Here is an 18,572-nt window from a genome sequence, read left to right as displayed (position 1 = left end):
ATAAACGTAATATACAATATAATTTATTTTCCTAGTCACTAATTTAATAAATATTTTTCATTACATTCATATTTATGGTATTAAAGAGGTGTATAATTTTACAAATTACAGTGTGTGTTACTGCTACTGAAAAAGACCTATACACATAACATTCTTTATCAATTTATATTATGTATTTACGAACACATGTATGCCAAATTTTCATATCTAATGTTATCTCCATAAATAAATAAATAAAATGAAATAAGGCAGAGCAACTAAAAACAGTATTGAAAAATAGTAAAAAAAAAAAATTCTGACCAATTAACCCAATCCCAGTGTCTGCGCAATGCAAAATTTACCTTTTTTGGTTGCTATTTGAAAAAACACATATTTTGTTGAGAACCATTGATTTTTTTACAATAATAATAAATATATTAATAAGTCATATACCTTTTTGAGATTAAATTGTTCACTTGACCTTTGAATAAGATAGTATGTCAAATCAAATACGTAGATGAACATTTTTACTTCTATTCTCAAATCACATAGCATACATAAGTTACAGACATATATTTTATCTTCTGTATAAATTTATACTTTTAATAGAAGTCAATAGTTTTATGCCAAAAATCATTGCTATCTTTATACTCTCAGTTTTCAGAAATTAAGGTTTGAATCTCAGGCACTAGTCGCTAATGAATGCTGTTAGGAGAGCGCAGTATCATTGCCTGAGGGTGATCAGAGATATGTGTGAACTATGGTGATTGGGTAAAATTATCGCGAGATAAAAAAAAAGTTATTTACCATCGTTGTCATAATTTTAATTCATTTGACAAAAAGCATTTTTGTATTTAAAGGTATTGTAAATTGAGAATTAATATGGAATTATAAAATACATCAATACACATAAGATTAAGTACCAATAAAATTCTTTACTTTACTTATAACCCTTATCCGCACCCATTGGTGCATAGGGCACTGCATCGAATTGACGCAGTGTTATCTTGATCATTACTTACATGAAGGCAAGGTGATCACTCTTGCGCTTCAGGAACCAGTCCAGGGTAATATTAAATAAATATTACAGTGTAAAATCACTAATATTTATTTTCACCCCTCCTGGGAATCGAACCCGGGACCTCCAGCACGGTAGCTAAACACGCTGACCATTACACCACGGAGGCGGACACGGAGGCGGATAAAATTCAATATGATATTAATACTCAGTATTTTTTTTTTGCAATTTTATGAAATATGAAACATGTTTTAGTATAAAATTTTATATTTGAATTCAGAAAAGAAATACATAAACTGTATTGCCCTAAATATAATGCCACGTTTTTCTCAAAAAATGCAAACATGAAATTCAACGTTTGCAACAATTTTCTAGGTTTTTACATGACGTTGAATGAAAGGAATATTGAAAAATTTAAAACATTTCGGCGTCATATGAAAGGAATGCCCAAAGGACCTTTAATATTTCCTACACTAAGGATTGATGACCAAACACCATTAGCTTTGACATGCAAATTTTAAATAATAATATGATAAATATTCATTACTTAAAATTTAGCCTAAAACTTATATGGATGAAAATATTCAAAACTGCTTTTTATTCGGGCCAAAGAGGTTATTAAATTTAAAAAACATGTAATCTATACAATCTTCAATATATATACTTTTTTATCTAAGCACAAAGAATACAGAAAATCTATTTGAGAGCTACCGATTTTCAAATTTACTCTGAACATTTTAACAGACAGTCTCCATACATTTATTTAGGCATTTTTCTATAACAGTTTATACTATGAATTTACAATATACGTAAAAGGACACCACTATCACAATACTACACATGTAGTTATAACAGTCATGTAGGTAAGGGTTTTAGTTTATTCATACATATCCTTAATCGAATTCGGGAACATCGGATGTGCTAGAACAAATGGTTGGTATGATACACATACCATTAAGGAAATTGCAAATTTTAAAAGTTATATCACTGGATGTATGATACGTAAATATTAATAATATATTACTTATTTAGAAGAGCTAAATAATAAAACTCGGTAAACAGAATAATCTTACATTAAATAATTTATTTACTACTAAATTGGAATGCAACAGATTTAACTCGGTAATAATATTTCTAAATAAATTAAAGCTAACTATCATCATAAAAACAAATAATTTAAGACTACGATAAACCAATAATTTTCAATAGTTTAACATAATCAAAATAAACTTTAAAGACAAAATAATACAATTCACATCTACTACAGGTAACAGTAGTGGTATTTACACACAAGTACTCGGCATTATCGGAAATTTCAACTATTGATAAAAATCTCACTCTAATTTAGATTTACGTCAGTCGTAATAATTAGAAATTTATCCAAACAAATATTCGCGTAAATACTCGCTTAATAATTCGGCCAAATTGGCAGTCCAGGACATCCGAAACGCTCGAGAACACAACCGGTCAAACTAAACTGCAGTCGCACACAACTAAACTACGCTACCTCCGATCGTCGGCTGACATCTTCCGTTCCCGAGATTCAAGTTGTTTTGATTATTTTGCCTGCCTAGCGTGTTGGAATTTGGTATGAGAAAGCCGGCTATGGCGCTACTGTTGCTATTGAGACTCGTACCACTTCCGTGTGAATCGTTGCCGCCTCCAAAAAGAGTATTCTGAGAGGAATTAAGCGGCGCATTGGCGACCGCATTATTCTGGTTGGCAAATGCGTTATTGGATATCGTGTTCACTATAGAATTGTTTTGAAGAGCGATCAACAGGTCGATAAGAGAATTGGCAGAATTTAAAGGAGATAGCATGGTAAACAGGGAACAGATGCACGAACTGGATTGACTGGGAGAGGATGACGAGTAGCTTTGCTGGTTCTTGTTTAGATTGGAGTTGGGAGGCGCAACGAGGTTCTTGGTGGATCCCGTGGAGCTGTTTGTAGAGTTTGCTCCGGAGTTGTTCTGCACGTGGTGGACAGGACAAGAAACCTGGAGATGACACGTCCTCGGAGTTGTTGAGGTAGCCATTTGCGCTGCTGCTATATGGGCCAACTGCAGGCATGACATATTGTCGGCATCGAGAAGGTTTGGATTGGCGTTATTCTGAAAGATAATATAAATATGTAGATAATTAACATACGATTTCCCCTATGAGGCCCAACCTAGCAATATCTTTGACTGGTAAAAAGGGCAGTTTTTTTCTGATAATAAAATAATACATTATTGCAAGGCATTAAATAACAATAATTTTCAGTTTTTATGATTTTATTTTAATGTTAAGAGCAAGATAAATTTTTACTACTTTTAAAACTGATACACAAAGGTTTTTCAACTAGTATTTCTAGCCTATAACCCCATTAAAATCTACTAATATATACTGCCAATACTAAGACATAATTAGTTTAAGCTTTTTCTTTGCCGGTGTCACATCTACAAGGACTAATTTTTTGTGTCCGTACCAGGTATGGGCGAATTCGCAAACGCTTATTTTTTGCCTATTTTACGGTCAAATTGGCAAAGAGTTAAGATGAATCTTTAATTTATACACTTATTAAGGTGTATTTTAAAAAAGGCAAATATTGGATTGAGTATTTGGATGACGTAAGTACAATATGCATAATTTACATACATACATACATTAAATAATTCAATCTGATTTTTTATTTTACTAAGCGTTAAGTGTATTAGATCATTATTTTTTTACTAAATAGTTGTAAATTTGAGGATGATTCCCTTACCCATATGAGCAGCTGCGCGACTGGCAGGTCTCCGGCGGCGCAGGCCAGGTGCAGCGGGGTGCGCCCGCCCCCGCGCGTGTTCACGTCGGCGGCCCGCGAACGCGCCAGCGCCGCCAGCAGCGGGGGCAGCTCGCCCCCGAGCGCCGACAGACAAGCGCCCCCGACGTCCTCCGAAGAGGGAGTGAGGAAAGCCTTGCGCTCGTATTTCAGTCTTATCCACCTGATGGAAGAGTGCATTTAAGTAAGATGATAAACAATGTATAAATCCAACTTGGATTAAACATCATGTAAGCTTAATCAGTGGATAGTGCATTTAGTAGGATAATAACAAAAAAATATAATTCCAACTTCGAGAAATCGGAAAAAGGGTAAGAACGAAAAATCGGTTTTAGAAATTGTTTATTGATTTGGCTTTTAATTTATAGAACTCCATTTTAATTTATCTATTAATTGATAAATCAAACACAGATTTTTTTGAGTTGTTACAACTTAGTAGACTCAAAAAATCTGTGTTTGATTTATCGATTAAAACATATATTTAAAATTATGTAATTTTATATGTTATATTGTGGGTATATTGGCAAAAAAAGTTAACTCTAAAATCTCTGTTTCAATAATCACTGTTCTTTAAAGCTTTTATTAGCCTGCATAAAATACCCGCTATTAAACTCTAAGTTGAATTTACTTTCAAAACCACATAAATATAACATTTCAAACAACTTAGAGTATTTTGCCAGTTTAAAGAATGTTGAAAATTTTATAGTATGCATCACTAAGTCAAAAATTAATATTTTCAAGATAACGTTTTTTGCCAGCATACCCACTATATGCACTCTTTCCTTAATATTTTTTTCAAAAAAACCCCTACCGTTCTTTCTCTTCTCTAGAAGATGTTGGTACAGGTTTAGTGTGACCTCTGAGATCCGCTTCCCAAACTGAATTAGCCAGAGTGTTCCCTATAGACAGCATCACGCTCAAATGGCCGGGTCTGAAAGTAAAGTAATTTGTGAATTGAAATTGCAATGCTAATATAAAAATAATTTTAGATAAAATCAAAACTGATCTTTCTTCGGCAGCTTACAGAGGCGCGCAATCTATATAGGCAGAAAAGCAGTGCCTACCCTGGATTACTCGCGTTCCATATAGAAACACGACCAGTGCCTACTATGCCTTATCCTTACCCAACCCTACTGCCAGATTAAAAACTCTGTGCACGCCACTGGGTGCTGATATCCTAAGTAATCAATTACGCATGATTTATCACATGAAAGATTTTGAACCATGGATTTGCTATCTACAGTATCATAATTTTTAAAAGTACATTAACCCTTTCTATATTGAATATAATTTTATTTATAAGCAAGATCCAAACCCGGATTATTTTTACATACTGGGAAGCGCCGGAAAACCTTCTGATTTTTTATTTTTATGTAGCAAATTTTTACAGACACACTTAAAATATTGAGAGTAAAATAACTGGTTAAAGTCTAAGCGGCATAAAATTTGAAATAATGATATAATTAATTAATATAATAATATAATATAATATTTGAATAATAATGCAGGTTCAGATCTTGAACACAAATAAAAGGGTCATTTAGTAGAGAAATACAGCAATAAAAGCTCTCTAAATGCAATCATAGATAGCTGTTGTGAGCTCTGTCATTAAGTGACAAGGGATTTTTTTTTATTTGGTGATTTTAAATTGATTATTTTAAATATTAAAATATACTTACGGCCATTCATCTAATTCGAGGGACCTAACTCTAGATATATGAGATCCGAGATTTCTGTGAACTCCTGAACATTCGATGCACATCAAGACACCAAGGTTTAGGCTAGCCCAATCAGGATCTGGAATAGAATTATCACACATAAAAAATCTATATCGTTAAAATATTGACATAATACAATATGTACACAGATATAAATTTTAAAAATCTGATAGAAGCAAGCGTTTCAAGTCATATTAATGATAATTCTATAAGTCTATGAGCTGCATGTGGCCCGCACTGTTTCCGAAACATTTTATAAAATATATTAACACACTAAGGACGGGTGTTTTTTACGCCTGCGGATCGCTGGTGATGGTATTCGATAATCATCTACATATAGTTAAGTTTAATGTCCGTCTTCGTAGTGTAATGGTCAGCACGCTCGGCTACCGTTCTGGAGGTCCCGGGTTTGATTCCCAAGGGGGGTAAAATAAATATAAGTGATTTTTTCACTGTCATGTTTATTCAATGTTACTCTGGACCAGTACCTGAAGCGGAGCGCTGATCACCTTTCCTTCATGTGTAAACGATCAAGATAACGCTGCGTGTATATGACGCAGTGCCCTATGCACCATTGGGGTGCGGATAAGGGTTTTATTATTATTATTAGTTAAGACCTTAACAAAGAGATTGGTTCATAATATTTATTTAAAAACATTAAATATGTAATTCCTTCATTTCCGACTTTGAAACGAGGCCAACGCAGAAAGTGAAAATACCTTTTTTGTCCTTAAGCATCAATCAACCGAACGGGTAAAAATACCTTTCCCGTCCATAGCACGTTAAAATTATAATTTCTGTCGCATTACTGCATTTTCTCAGCTTCCCATCCAGTTGTCTACATTCAATGAGATATATCTATTGACAGTACCACCAGAGGCGAGTTCTTAATGCGTTACAATTATAAAAAATTTGGCCCGGCAGTCAAAAATTTTCTTACCCCTGATATATGCGGTACTCAATCTCACAACCCTATGAGCAATAGTCACAAACTGATGATTGAAATTGCCAACTCACCGAGTGCATCGCAATCCACGCACGTCGCATTGCCGGGCACGAGATGGACGTGCCTCGAGATGGAGGCCTCCGCCCCCCCGGGGCCCTGCAGCGAGGCCAGGATCTGCTTGTCCACGGCGCTCACCCAGGCGTCTCGCTCCTCACAGCTGCCGGCCTCGAAGCGCCAGCTCTTGCCGTCCAGAGAGACGATGCAGAACTCATACACCTCTTGATCTGGAATATGATAAATGAAAAAGAAATTTATTAAAAGCTCAAGAAATTAAACATAAAATTGAAAAACAAAATTTACATTTTAGCCAATGGCGGCAGCCGATATAGTATTAAATCTTCTACCGATTTGAGCTTTTTTAAGATATTTTAGCAAGTGAACTGTCGATCAGCTAGCAAGTTTTGCAAGAGTATTGATTATTCTATTCCATTTTATTCCTAACTTAATGAATTTTGGCAGATTATGTTAAATATTTTTAAAAAACTAATTTTTTAGACACAAAATAATAAAATAAAAAATCTCACCATCACCATCACCGTCCTTCTTCAATCCACTACTCTTCATCCTTCTGTGTCTCTTCTTGACATGAGGAGTTTCCATCTTGGAGCCAGCCCCCAGGGTGTTGGTATCGCCGTTAGTCGGCACGACGAGACTGCTGGAAGAGCTGAGGTCCTCCTGCCCCGCGTTCCCTGGCGGAGCCGCGTTCCGGCCGGGTTCTTTCAGGACTTCGTAAGCCGTCAGAAGTACCTTATCGGTGAGCCTCTGCATTTTGCCATCCTTTGATTGATACGCTGGTGGTTAAAAATAAATTGTTATGTCACTTTTGTGAACACATAACTATTTCTTATTTTTAATATGGTAAAATGAAAAATAGTTGATTAACCTGATAATATTTATTAAGGTGACATACACACTGCTATTAATTTTTTTATGTTTGTTTTTTTAGGCGTTGTACAAGAATGTAGAAATTCAATCGATCATTCATTGGAATAATAATTCAATTCTTAACTTGATTCAAAAAATATTTTTTGACTAATCGGATGATAGTAATGGCTAACTCAAGTTGAATATAATATAAATAATAAAACTCTTATCCGCACCCCAATGGTGCATAGGGCACTGCGTCATATAAACGCAGTGTTATCTTGATCGTTTACACATGAAGGAAAGGTGATCAGCCCTCCGCTTGAAGTACCAGTCCAGGGTAATATTGAATAAATATTACAGTGAAAAAATCACTCATATTTATTCTTACCCCCCCTGGGAATCGAACCCGGGTCCTCCAGAACGGTAGCCGAGCGTGCTGACCATTACACTACGGAGGCGGACAAGTTGAATAAGGCATTCATTTATGAAAATGGATCAAATATATAAGGAAAAAATAAATTATTTTCACTACTTTGAGTACTTTTTTACTATTATTCCAAACCTTGAGGTGAAGTGTGCAAACTCTAAAGCTCATATGATATAAGCATACATTATTTAAAATACAATGAAAAAAAAAACATTACATAAATGATCAAAAGAAATAAAAGTATCCTAAAAGTAAATCTGCACAATGGTAACGATTTTTGAGAGAGAATAATTGAAAAAAGTGTTAAATCATTTAATTACTCTTTCACCGTTTAATCATGTCTTACCACAAAGTGAAAGCCAAAACAATAAATAAAACACTATTTGATTGTTTAAATCACTAAATTAACACCGTCACCTCAAAAAATTTTAATTTAACTTCCAAGGCAATATTTAATGTTTAGAACCAACTGACCTGATGAGCCGGTGAATTTGCAGCATTTTATAATGTACTTGTGGGATTTGTAAAAAAGAATTACGTATGTACTCACTGCTCAGTGACAGTCCACCGATGCCGTCGTTAAGATTGCCCCCGTTGTTGTAGTTCTGGTGACCGCCGGGGAGAGTGGTGATTATGGATTTGGAGCCTCGCGGTTTCTGTCCGGGCACCTTGACCGTCACATACTGCAGAGATATCTCCTTGCCGTGAACATTTTCCATGTAGTCCTGGACAAATTAAAACACCAATTATTTTTATGAATATACAAAACATAGGTATTTTTGTTATGTAGTTTAACCTTTATCTTACAGTGCTAAAAACTTCCGCGTGCACCGGTTATATTTTGTACACCATATGAAAATGTGGTTTAAAAACGGGAAAAATGTGAATGTTCCTAAATGTTGCTTTTATTGACCATAATTGAAGTTGAAATGTAACTATTTTGTAATGTTAGCTCTGAAAAGTTTTTGAAAATGATATTAAAAAACATCATCGCAAGTAGCCGCAATAACTAGCGAAGCGACATGACCGCTGCGTACGATGGTTTGTGCACTACTAAACTTGCTACGACATGCGCGTATACGCAAAGCAACGACATATGTTTGTGTATTGGTGTTCTATCCCCGATTTTTCAGAAATAATACTTTCATGTAATACATAATCATATTACAGAGGAAAACAAAAATTCTGAGCTCGTATCTATTATATTTTATACTGATACTCTCATTTCCAAAGGTAAGTTGTAGTAAATACATATAACTGGCAAGGGAAGGTTAAATAGACATATGGGTGCATCTACAGTGTAGCAGTTAGTGCGTTTGGCTACATTAATGGAGGTCCCGGGAAAGATTCCCAGAGAGGTCAAAAAAATATAGAAGTGATTTCTCACTCTGAACTGGTGCATGAAACGAAGGACTAATCACCTTGCCTTGTAATTAACAATCTAGATAACATTGTGTCGACAAGATGTAGTGTCTTATGCACCATTGGGTGCAGATAAAGGTGAGTAAAGAAAAAGATGAAATGCACATAGAGATTTGCAAGTCAAGGCAAAATCATTTTTAAAATTTCATTTCTCTGACAAATTAAAACTTGTTGAAATAAAATAGACCGTGAGAAGTGAACAAATCACTTTTTTAACTAAGCGCATAAGCAAATTCGCTCAGTCTTCATGCATGTATTTGAAATAAAAATGAGATAGTGAGAATAAATAGATTTTTAAAACTTACATTGATGCTCGGATGGTAAGTCAACCTGCCATCATCGCACAGCGCCACATACTTTTTCTTCCACTCCTTATTCAGAGCTTTGCTGCTCTTCTTGTACAAGTACCCTTGCTTTATCGGGATAGCTCTTCCCGATCCGAGCTCTCCATTTTTGAACTTGTCGTCACCCTTCTTAGAGGGCGTGAAGAGATTTGATCTTCTTCTCGTCTTTCTCGAGGTGGTAGGAGTTGAGGACGGCGTGGGGAGGTCTTTGGAATCCTTGTAGCCCGAGTTGGGTATCTGCAAGTTGTCCAAACACGCGGGGGCTGCAAACTTGGCGATGTTGTTGTTTTCCGTCGCTATCGTGACGAGCCCTTGCGAGGAGGCGTGGCTGGCCAGGGTGTGAGAGTGCCCCCATCTAGTGTTGTCCGGGCCGTTCATGGCGTGCAGGTCGACAACTTGCGTGGGAGCATTGTCGTTGGGCCCTGCCATGGTCCTGTGTATGTGGTTTGAGGAGCCAGACAGTGTGTGATGCCCTCTGGACAATGTATCCTGCAATCATGAAAAAATATTAATAACCTTTTAAATCACGTATTTTTCATACTGGGCACCTTTAGACATACTTTATTTTTTGCTGACTTTCAACGTCAAATTAAATTAAATTTAAAACAATATAGATGAATTTAAATTTAAAACAATATTTTAAATTTATAATAATATAAATTTAAAACACTCGGAGGCAGTATTCCCCTACCTGCCTCCGAGTGTAATACAAAGCTGGAGGTTCCCGATTTCATTCCCAAGGAGGTCAAAAGTGTTATTTGACCTCCTTGAAATCCGTATGGCCATATGTGAGACTACATGCGGCCTTAAGGTCGCATGTGGTCTCACATGTAGCCTTAAGGATTCCAAGGAGGTCAGATAACACTATTTTGACCTCCTTGGGAATGAAATCCGGAACCTCCAGTTTAGTATTACACTCGGAGGCAGGAAGGAGAATACTATTCCTATTTCACTTGAATAAGACATAGTTTAGCAAGACATTAAGGATGACATGAGACAACATCTGAGACATAAAATTGCATTAAACCATACCTATTCCATGGGAAAGAGAAGATGATCATTATTTACCTTATTATGCTGATAATTGGCGTGGTTGGGTGAATGCGAGGGGTGCAGACTGGACACGTTGGGCTGCGCCCTCAGCGGGGCCCCGGGCGGCTGCACTCCGAGGGGGGTGGAGGGCCGAGAGTTACCGGGCGTGAGGCATGAAGTGGACGAAGACAGGCGCTGCTGCACTATCTTCTGACAAGCTGCAATCAAAAATAAAATACTGTTAATGACATATTATCAAATGATCAAATTTATTATTAAGCACTTCATCCTTTGAATGAGCAGTGTTTGCGAACCGAGCATGTATCGTATAGCGCCAACCCAAGCACTGCTCACATGTTTCGACTAGTTTGCGTTACAGAAGATAAATAACCAAACTGAGCTTGGCAGTCGCCACTTGACGCTCGTAGAGGTTTGTGCAAGTTGTTTCATCAGCTTTTACTTGTTTATATATTAATAAACATTTAAAAAACAAATAATTCAAAGGATTAATTTTTTATACAAGGTTCAGTTTTATTGCTTCTGGTTTGTTTCTTTGGACTGGATAACGTTAAAATAACGTTAGATCTTTAAATAAATGTTTAAAAACCTGAAATTTTTAGTTCTATTTTTGTGGAAAAAAAAACCTATGCATGAAATGGTTGAACATATTATCAAAAATAAAACTTAAGTAAAGAGAAAAACTTTAATAAAAAATAAAATTTTTATCAAATATATTTTTAGGGCCGTTTAGAAAATGATGGGGTATTTATGCTAAGTGTCAATGTTACTTATTCCCGCCGTTTAACCAGCATTACAGGAGCCATCTTCAGAATGCCATGGTAGAGAAATTATATAATGAACCAACACTACAAGGGAGTGAGGTGGAGCACCAAAGAGACATCTGCAAGCGCCCAGTGTCACATTAAATACAAAAATCATTTTATAATTGAAATGTAACTTTGTTTTAAAATCACTATAAATTGTCATTTTAAAACAAAGTTACATTTTAATTATAAAATGGAAAATCACAAAGTTAGTGCTTCAAATATAAATTATACGAAAATCATTCTTTACTATCTCAAAATATTATGTATTTTCCCATCATATTTTTTACTTATCATATCCATGTGAACAATTCATGCCATTAGTGGCATGAATTGTTCACATGGATATGATAAGTAAAAAATATGTGGAAACTCACAGAAATTTTGTTACAATCCAGACAGTCTATAAGTATTTTATTTTATATTGCAGGCTTCAATTTATTCACATAATTCATTTTTGGCACTTGTTTTACTGTTAAAAACTAACAATACATTATTTAAAAATAAACATTCAAATAAATAATCACCCTCATTTAGAAAGAAGAATTACTTTAAGTAATATTTTTTTGACGTTTGTACCTTTATAGCACACTTTAAAATTAAACAGTAGGAAATCACAGTATATAAAGCCAAGTTGTCAATTAAAAGTAATGTAAAATACATTTATAAAGAAGTCATAATGATGATAAATTGTAAGATAAATATAAGTTTGATAAGATAAAAAACACACACACTGAATCACATAACCCTTTGTTAAATTAATCAAGCAAGAAGTAACCATAATATTGTGTACAAATACATTTTTTTATAATTTCATAAATATCTGTTAATTTAAATGAAATAAAAATGTTTTATTTATTGTGATTTAATGTCGTAATTATCTAGTGTATTTAAAAATTAGTTCATCATTCTTTAACTTACTTTTAATACATGACACAAAAAATAATATGCATTTTTAAAGGGATTTAGACAAAATAAAGCGATTGAGCAAATAACAAATTGGACAAAAGCTGTCCATTATTAATATTATTTTAGATTCGCTAGATATTCATAGGAATCGTGTGATTTCGTTTAACAGCTTGAATAAAACCTTTTGGTATAATGCAAATGATGTTTTTAAATTTGAGAAAGGAATAGAAAATAATACAAACGCGTAAATTTCGACGAAATCCGACGGCCGTGTAACTCGGCTTTCTGCAAATTGTAGCACGAACTTCGCCTTCTTAAACTAGGTAAAGGCGACATATCGCCAAAAACGTTGATTTTATCCATGTTTTCATTCAAGAAATTCATAAAATAAACCCATCAAAAACTATTTAGATCGCATTCCTTCACGAAAGTACAAAGACGTGCTACCAACTGTCAGAAATGTAAACAACGACCTGAATAGGGTTGCCAGTGGATAATAGCAACGTTCCCTAGATTTATGTTGTCTATGGTGCGCAGGTGTGTTCCGAATCATAAAAAACGTAGGGTTTACACTACGCAAAAAATATTTTACCGTATTTTAAAATGATAATTACGTTTTAGAAAAATAATATGCGTTTGTTTTATTTTGTATTACTATTAATTGTACCGTATATTACAATTCTTTCTCTTTTTGAAACTATATTTTACTCGATTGATTTAATGTGTAAAAAAAGGACTTACCATCTTGAAATACACGTTCGACGTTTAGCCCGTACGTAGCGCACGTTTCGTAATATGAACACCTTTTCAATTCACTGGCGAGTTTTCGAGCTTTTACGTCATCTATCACCCGGGGGCTATCTTCGCTAATAGTATCTGCAAAAGGAATTAACAATAAATAATTGTATTTTGTTCAACAATTAAATAATGGGTGTTTAAACTTTTTGTACAAGTAAATAGAGCTTACCTTGTGTACCAACCAAGATGAAGGGTATTTCCGTGGAGTTTCTCAAATGCGCCATTTTGTGGTAGTATGTGTAAATGGCGTTGAAACTCGCTTCATTCTCGAGGCTGAACACGAAAATAACAGCATCGACCCAAGCGGCAAACTGTGAAAAGACGAATCAGGATTTAAAAAATTTTTCATAGTGACATTTCTTGAAAAAAAATTCAGCATCCCTATTCAGCGAAAAGTCGTTTTACATATATCACTGTGAACATTCCTGATTATGTAGGCGTCTACATCTTTACACGTCTATCCTAGAATCTAAATTTGATACGAAAAATAAAGGTTTACGAAGAAAATTGCTTTTGCAGCCCCATCGCGTACAGCGCTGATTTCATATCAACTTGAAAATACAGCGATAAGAAAATGTATACAAGTCAGAGAAATTGCCTATATCAAGAGAGGAAAATACTCCCGCCAAATTGCCGAGACAGAGTGACACGAGGTTGCGCGGGAAATTCTATGATAAGGTTTCATAAAGGGATCTTTCCAGAATTCAATCAACCCTCCGGTACACGAACCAGACTTCGCACAAAGGAAAGTAACATGAGATGGATACAATATGTACTAATTTATTAAACGATCAGAGTACAGTACCAAAAAATAAATAAATAAAAAAAAGATAATGGAATGATTTATATATATTACACACACATATCTACGTCGAACGATAATGTAATTAATTGATCGTCCCATTATTACTAGTATTATTACTGTCATAACTTTGTAGGTATGTATTCCATTTATTTTAAAGGACTTTGGGGTCAATTATGATAAGCTATCAGCAAAAATACTAAGTAGGTAACATATAAATTATTAATTAATCATCTATATAAATAAAAATATTCATTAACAACATTTTGAGTGTGTCCAAATACTTGTTCACAAATTTTGGAATATCTCCAATTACAAAATATAAAAATATTCATGTTCATATGTTCAAACTTTTAAATATTCTAAAGTCATTCACTCAATATCATGGGGCACAGTATGGTTCTTGATGGCTGCTGTCACTGCGCATTTCAATGTTTTCGATTGCACCGTTGTTTCAGATTAATAAAAATATATTTTCATTGTTTCACAAGCATTGTAAACGTGTGCTTTCTATTTTCTTTATTTTCCATTTAACTACATTGGGGCATAGCAACGGGTGGCCGGATACAGTAAATAATTAATATTTTGTAAATAATATGAATATTTAAAAATGAAATAAAAAAACCACATAAAATGAAGAAATTGTAGGACAACCCGTATTTAAATTTGTACTTTTTTATGTAGATATAAAATGAAATTTCATTTTTGAAGATCTTTTACGAAAATAAGTAGTTTAAATCGAATACACCACATAGAAGGAGAGTTCAATATGGTATACACCACTTTTGCACATATCAGGGAGAGACTCAACTGAGCATTAAGCCTCGTGACCCCAATAAAGGTTCAAAGAGGAAAGATCTTCGATTTTGTTTTTCGTTTTGTACTGAACTATCGACCAAAACCCAATGCATAAATAACAAGTCCTAGAGAAACCAAGAAGAAGTCGTTATTAGGTACGTGGTGTTTATTGATGTTTTAAATTCTTTTATTATTTATAGCCTTGTGAAAGAAAATGGAACAAGAAAAATATGTACAAGTTTAACGTGTGTCGCGTTCGACACTTCATATAGACATAGACCATAGACGAAATAATTAAAATTGTATACTGAGACAAAATGTAATCATATTCTGTTTGATAATATTATTAATAATAAATCGCTTTTATCTTTCATGGAAACAAATTAAATAGGCGTATAGCACATAAAATTAAAAATATATATATTAGAGATGAAACGGTTACAATTAATATTATTAAGGTAGGTAATCGTCATTCGAATTATTACCATAGGTTTGAGTATTCGACTAATAATCGTAATCATCAAAGCAAAATTGTGAAGTGAATGAGTGAAGAGAGAACTATAATTAAAATGAGCAAATAAAAATTAGGCATGATCAAGTATTTCAAATGAAAAATTGTAAGTGGTCAGGTTAAGAGTCAGAATAATCTGCGGGTATGTATGAGGAGATGCATGAATATGGAAGAGGCGAAGATTTTTTGCAAAGACAGATCAGTGTGGCGTTCAATTCTCTCTGCCTACCCCTGCGGGGAAGCGGGGTGATGGTTTGTTGGTTATTTAAGATTATGAGATTTATCAATAGGTTGATTTTTTAAAGGAATTACCCGCAAAGCTTCTACTTTTAGAGGCTTGTCTGCAGGTAGGACAGTAAGGATAGGGAGGTAAATGTGAAAAATACATCACAAACACCCAAACCAATTGAAAATAAATATATGTGAATCTTTTATGATATTGATTTATGATTTCACGGCGTAAATGAAATGGCGGTTTCTTTAGTAGAAACTTTAACAGACGATGCATAAAATTGATGATTGAAAAATGATAATAACGGCATTCCTTACAATCAATTATAATAGCTATTAATAGTCGATTTAAACGACCGTTTAAAAACTAATCATTCTGGTTCAAGGCAGAAACCAGAAGCATTTCTCCCAGGAAACCAGTTGTTCATTCAAACGAGAAGAGAAGAAAAAGAAATTGATTGAAAGTTGAAACCAATAGAATGGAAACACCTGCCCAAGGTGATGGAATAAAGGAAAACTAGGAAGCAAGAGTGCTTTATGCAACTCACGTGTTATTACCTTACCCAATACAAACAGTTTTATCTCATTATTTATTAATACATGCCGCCTCCGTGGTGTAATGGTTAGCGTGTTTAGCTACCGTGCTGGAGGTTGATTCCCAGGGTGGGGGGGGGGTGATAAATATTAGTGATATAACACTCTAATATGTATTTAATATAACCCTGGACTAGTCCCTGGAGCGTAGGAGTGAACACCTTGCCTTCATGTAAATAACGATCAAGATAACACTGCGTCAATACGGTGCAGTCCCTTATGCACCATCGGGTGCAGTTAAGAGTTAGAATTTATGAATAAGTTGTTACGCACACTACGAAAATGCAATAAAGCTTAAAAATCAAACCTTTTAAGACTGTTCCGTATTGATATCTCAACATACACGAGGAAACAAATGAGATAGAAATATGGATAACTGAGTATCAACGAGTCTTAAGATGTATCGTAGACTGGTTTAAGAGATTTCTTTATAAACTGTGTAATATTCGTCATTCTAACCATGATTGACTACAACACTATTTACATTTTGGATGATAAACAGCTCAACACATTGTTAATAAACCTATGTTAGATTTTAAAATAACCCTTTAGCTTCACGTAAAACACACGTTTTACTAAGAAATCGTAATGAGAGCAATACAAGAAAATATTGATAAATTAGGTAAAAGTTATAAATAAGAGAGTTACTTTTGTGTTTCAATTCAGCATGAAATAAAGTAACTAAGCTACAAGTAGATTTCATAACGATTTCGTCAATTGTCGTTCAATATTCGACTTCTTCACTCAGTGTTCGCCAGTGATGCATAGGAAACTGAATTGGTCAAAGAAGAATAAAATTGATCATAACGTACACGAATACGAGTTGGAAACCGCATTAGCATTTTAAAAAGATAAATTTCAATATCAAATAAGTATATGGTAATTAGTTTTTATATGAAAAACTTACGTATCCGCAGTACTCGCTGAATACACTATTATCAAAGTGCTGCACTGTCTAAAAAATAATCACAAAAAACGGGCGGGAATAAAAAAAAACAAAGTTTAAGTTAGATCCAGGCTGAATTTATTGCATATTAAAGATCGACGTAAAATAACGATTGCTATGTTGATATAATAAACCGATCTGAAAACGATAATATTGGACCTTCGGATATGTCAGCGGGTTCTGCCACGAATCTAAAACACGACCACCCTCACAGGGGAACGGATGAAACTGAAGGGCGAGGGAGGCATTTCGCTGTAGGGGAAACCCCCCAACAGCTCGTGGGGTGGCTTTCGGGGTGAAAATTGGAAGGATAACCCACTACGTAGGTAGTCATTTATTTATTCGGGTACAAATTTAAGACTGCACGAATTTGATGGCGCCCAAGTCAAATTTCACAATTTAATGAGGGGATTGAAATAGCGTTTTTACTAGAGTACTTATTCGTAAAAAAAATAGGATAAAATTATTGAGAAAGAGAAAGATAACAGGTATCGTTGCGTAGTCGGGTAGACGCTTGACTGCGATACTGGCGTCGCAGTTCAATTCTCGCCGATTGCAAAATGAGCCAAATAAATGTTCAATTTCAATTGATCTTGGAATTTGCTATTATATTGTACCAATCTATTAATCCTTTATGGGAAAACTACATATATTTATATATGGTAGGAAAAAAAAGTGTAGTTAAATTAAAGATTATTTCGGACTTCGCTTTTAACGCCTTAGGCGTTTTGAAACTTCAGTCCGTTATGTCAGAAAGTTTATATTCGATTTAAAATAATGATAAAAAATGTTTTTAACGAATACGAAGTTAAATTTACTGACATCTCACGTATTTACAGATCGACCCCCTGTCAAGTATTTCGTTTAAAAATAATTATGAGTTGAAAAATTAAAAAAAAAAGTGTATCTACTACGAATATATTAAAATTTTCACATTGTTTGTAACTAACTAACTAACCATCACGCCGCTTCCCCACAGGGCTAAGCAGAGAGAATCGAACGCCACACCACTCAGTCTTTGCAAACATTCTTCGCCTCTTCTACATTAATGCATCTCCTTATACATCTTCTTCTCTGGTTATTACGACTCCTGACCAAGCCGCTTTCAAGTTTGTTTGTTATCTTTAAAAAAATATACATATGTAACTCTTTCAGTATGCTTATATTTATTATATTTATTTTTTTACAATTAATAATTCACACTTAAATACCGAGTGAGCCAAAAAAAATCGTCTTTTTCTTCGTCTTTTTCCAAATAATGTGTCAATAATGTGTAATGTGTTTATTAATAATGTGTATATTATTTATTTATAAGGTTAGTACGAAAGTTGAAAATAAAATGGTTAAAATGTATTTTTTAGTTATCTGATTAATACCTGATGAATTCAAATATTGTATGCCATAGGAAAAGTCAACATCATAAACTAATATTATAATTTTATCAAGCTTGAAATAATTAACATTGATTCTACTTGTAAAATTGATACTTTGGTCTAACTCGGTAGCACACTGAGTCGTAAATCTGACTTAACTGTTGCACTCG

General features: G+C 34.3%; 1 protein-coding gene across 3 annotated transcripts in view; it reads right to left on the bottom strand.

Annotated features, from left to right (window-relative positions):
- Positions 1 to 2,063: 2,063 nt before the first annotated feature.
- Positions 2,064 to 18,572, bottom strand: part of LOC148312429 (centaurin-gamma-1A-like) — a 309,281-nt gene continuing 292,772 nt past the window's right edge. For all 3 annotated transcript variants that reach the window (XM_088277267.1, XM_088277268.1, XM_088277269.1), the window contains 11 exons: positions 13,317 to 13,458; positions 13,091 to 13,225; positions 10,653 to 10,834; positions 9,546 to 10,073; positions 8,369 to 8,543; positions 7,049 to 7,315; positions 6,536 to 6,748; positions 5,480 to 5,597; positions 4,612 to 4,731; positions 3,744 to 3,963; positions 2,064 to 3,108 (listed from right to left, as the gene is read on the bottom strand). In XM_088277267.1, coding sequence (XP_088133393.1) covers positions 2,491 to 3,108; positions 3,744 to 3,963; positions 4,612 to 4,731; positions 5,480 to 5,597; positions 6,536 to 6,748; positions 7,049 to 7,315; positions 8,369 to 8,543; positions 9,546 to 10,073; positions 10,653 to 10,834; positions 13,091 to 13,225; positions 13,317 to 13,458 — 2,718 coding nt within the window. In that variant the 3' untranslated portion in view covers positions 2,064 to 2,490. The remainder of the gene's footprint in view (positions 3,109 to 3,743; positions 3,964 to 4,611; positions 4,732 to 5,479; positions 5,598 to 6,535; positions 6,749 to 7,048; positions 7,316 to 8,368; positions 8,544 to 9,545; positions 10,074 to 10,652; positions 10,835 to 13,090; positions 13,226 to 13,316; positions 13,459 to 18,572) is intronic.

Source organism: Brachycentrus maculatus, unplaced genomic scaffold (assembly GCF_059751285.1).
Source record: "Brachycentrus maculatus isolate JH-2025_06_01 unplaced genomic scaffold, ASM5975128v1 h1tg000040l, whole genome shotgun sequence".
NCBI classification, from domain to species: Eukaryota; Metazoa; Arthropoda; class Insecta; order Trichoptera; family Brachycentridae; genus Brachycentrus; species Brachycentrus maculatus.
The sequence above is the reverse complement of the archived record's forward strand: the minus strand, read 5'-3'. Positions and strand labels throughout refer to the sequence as shown.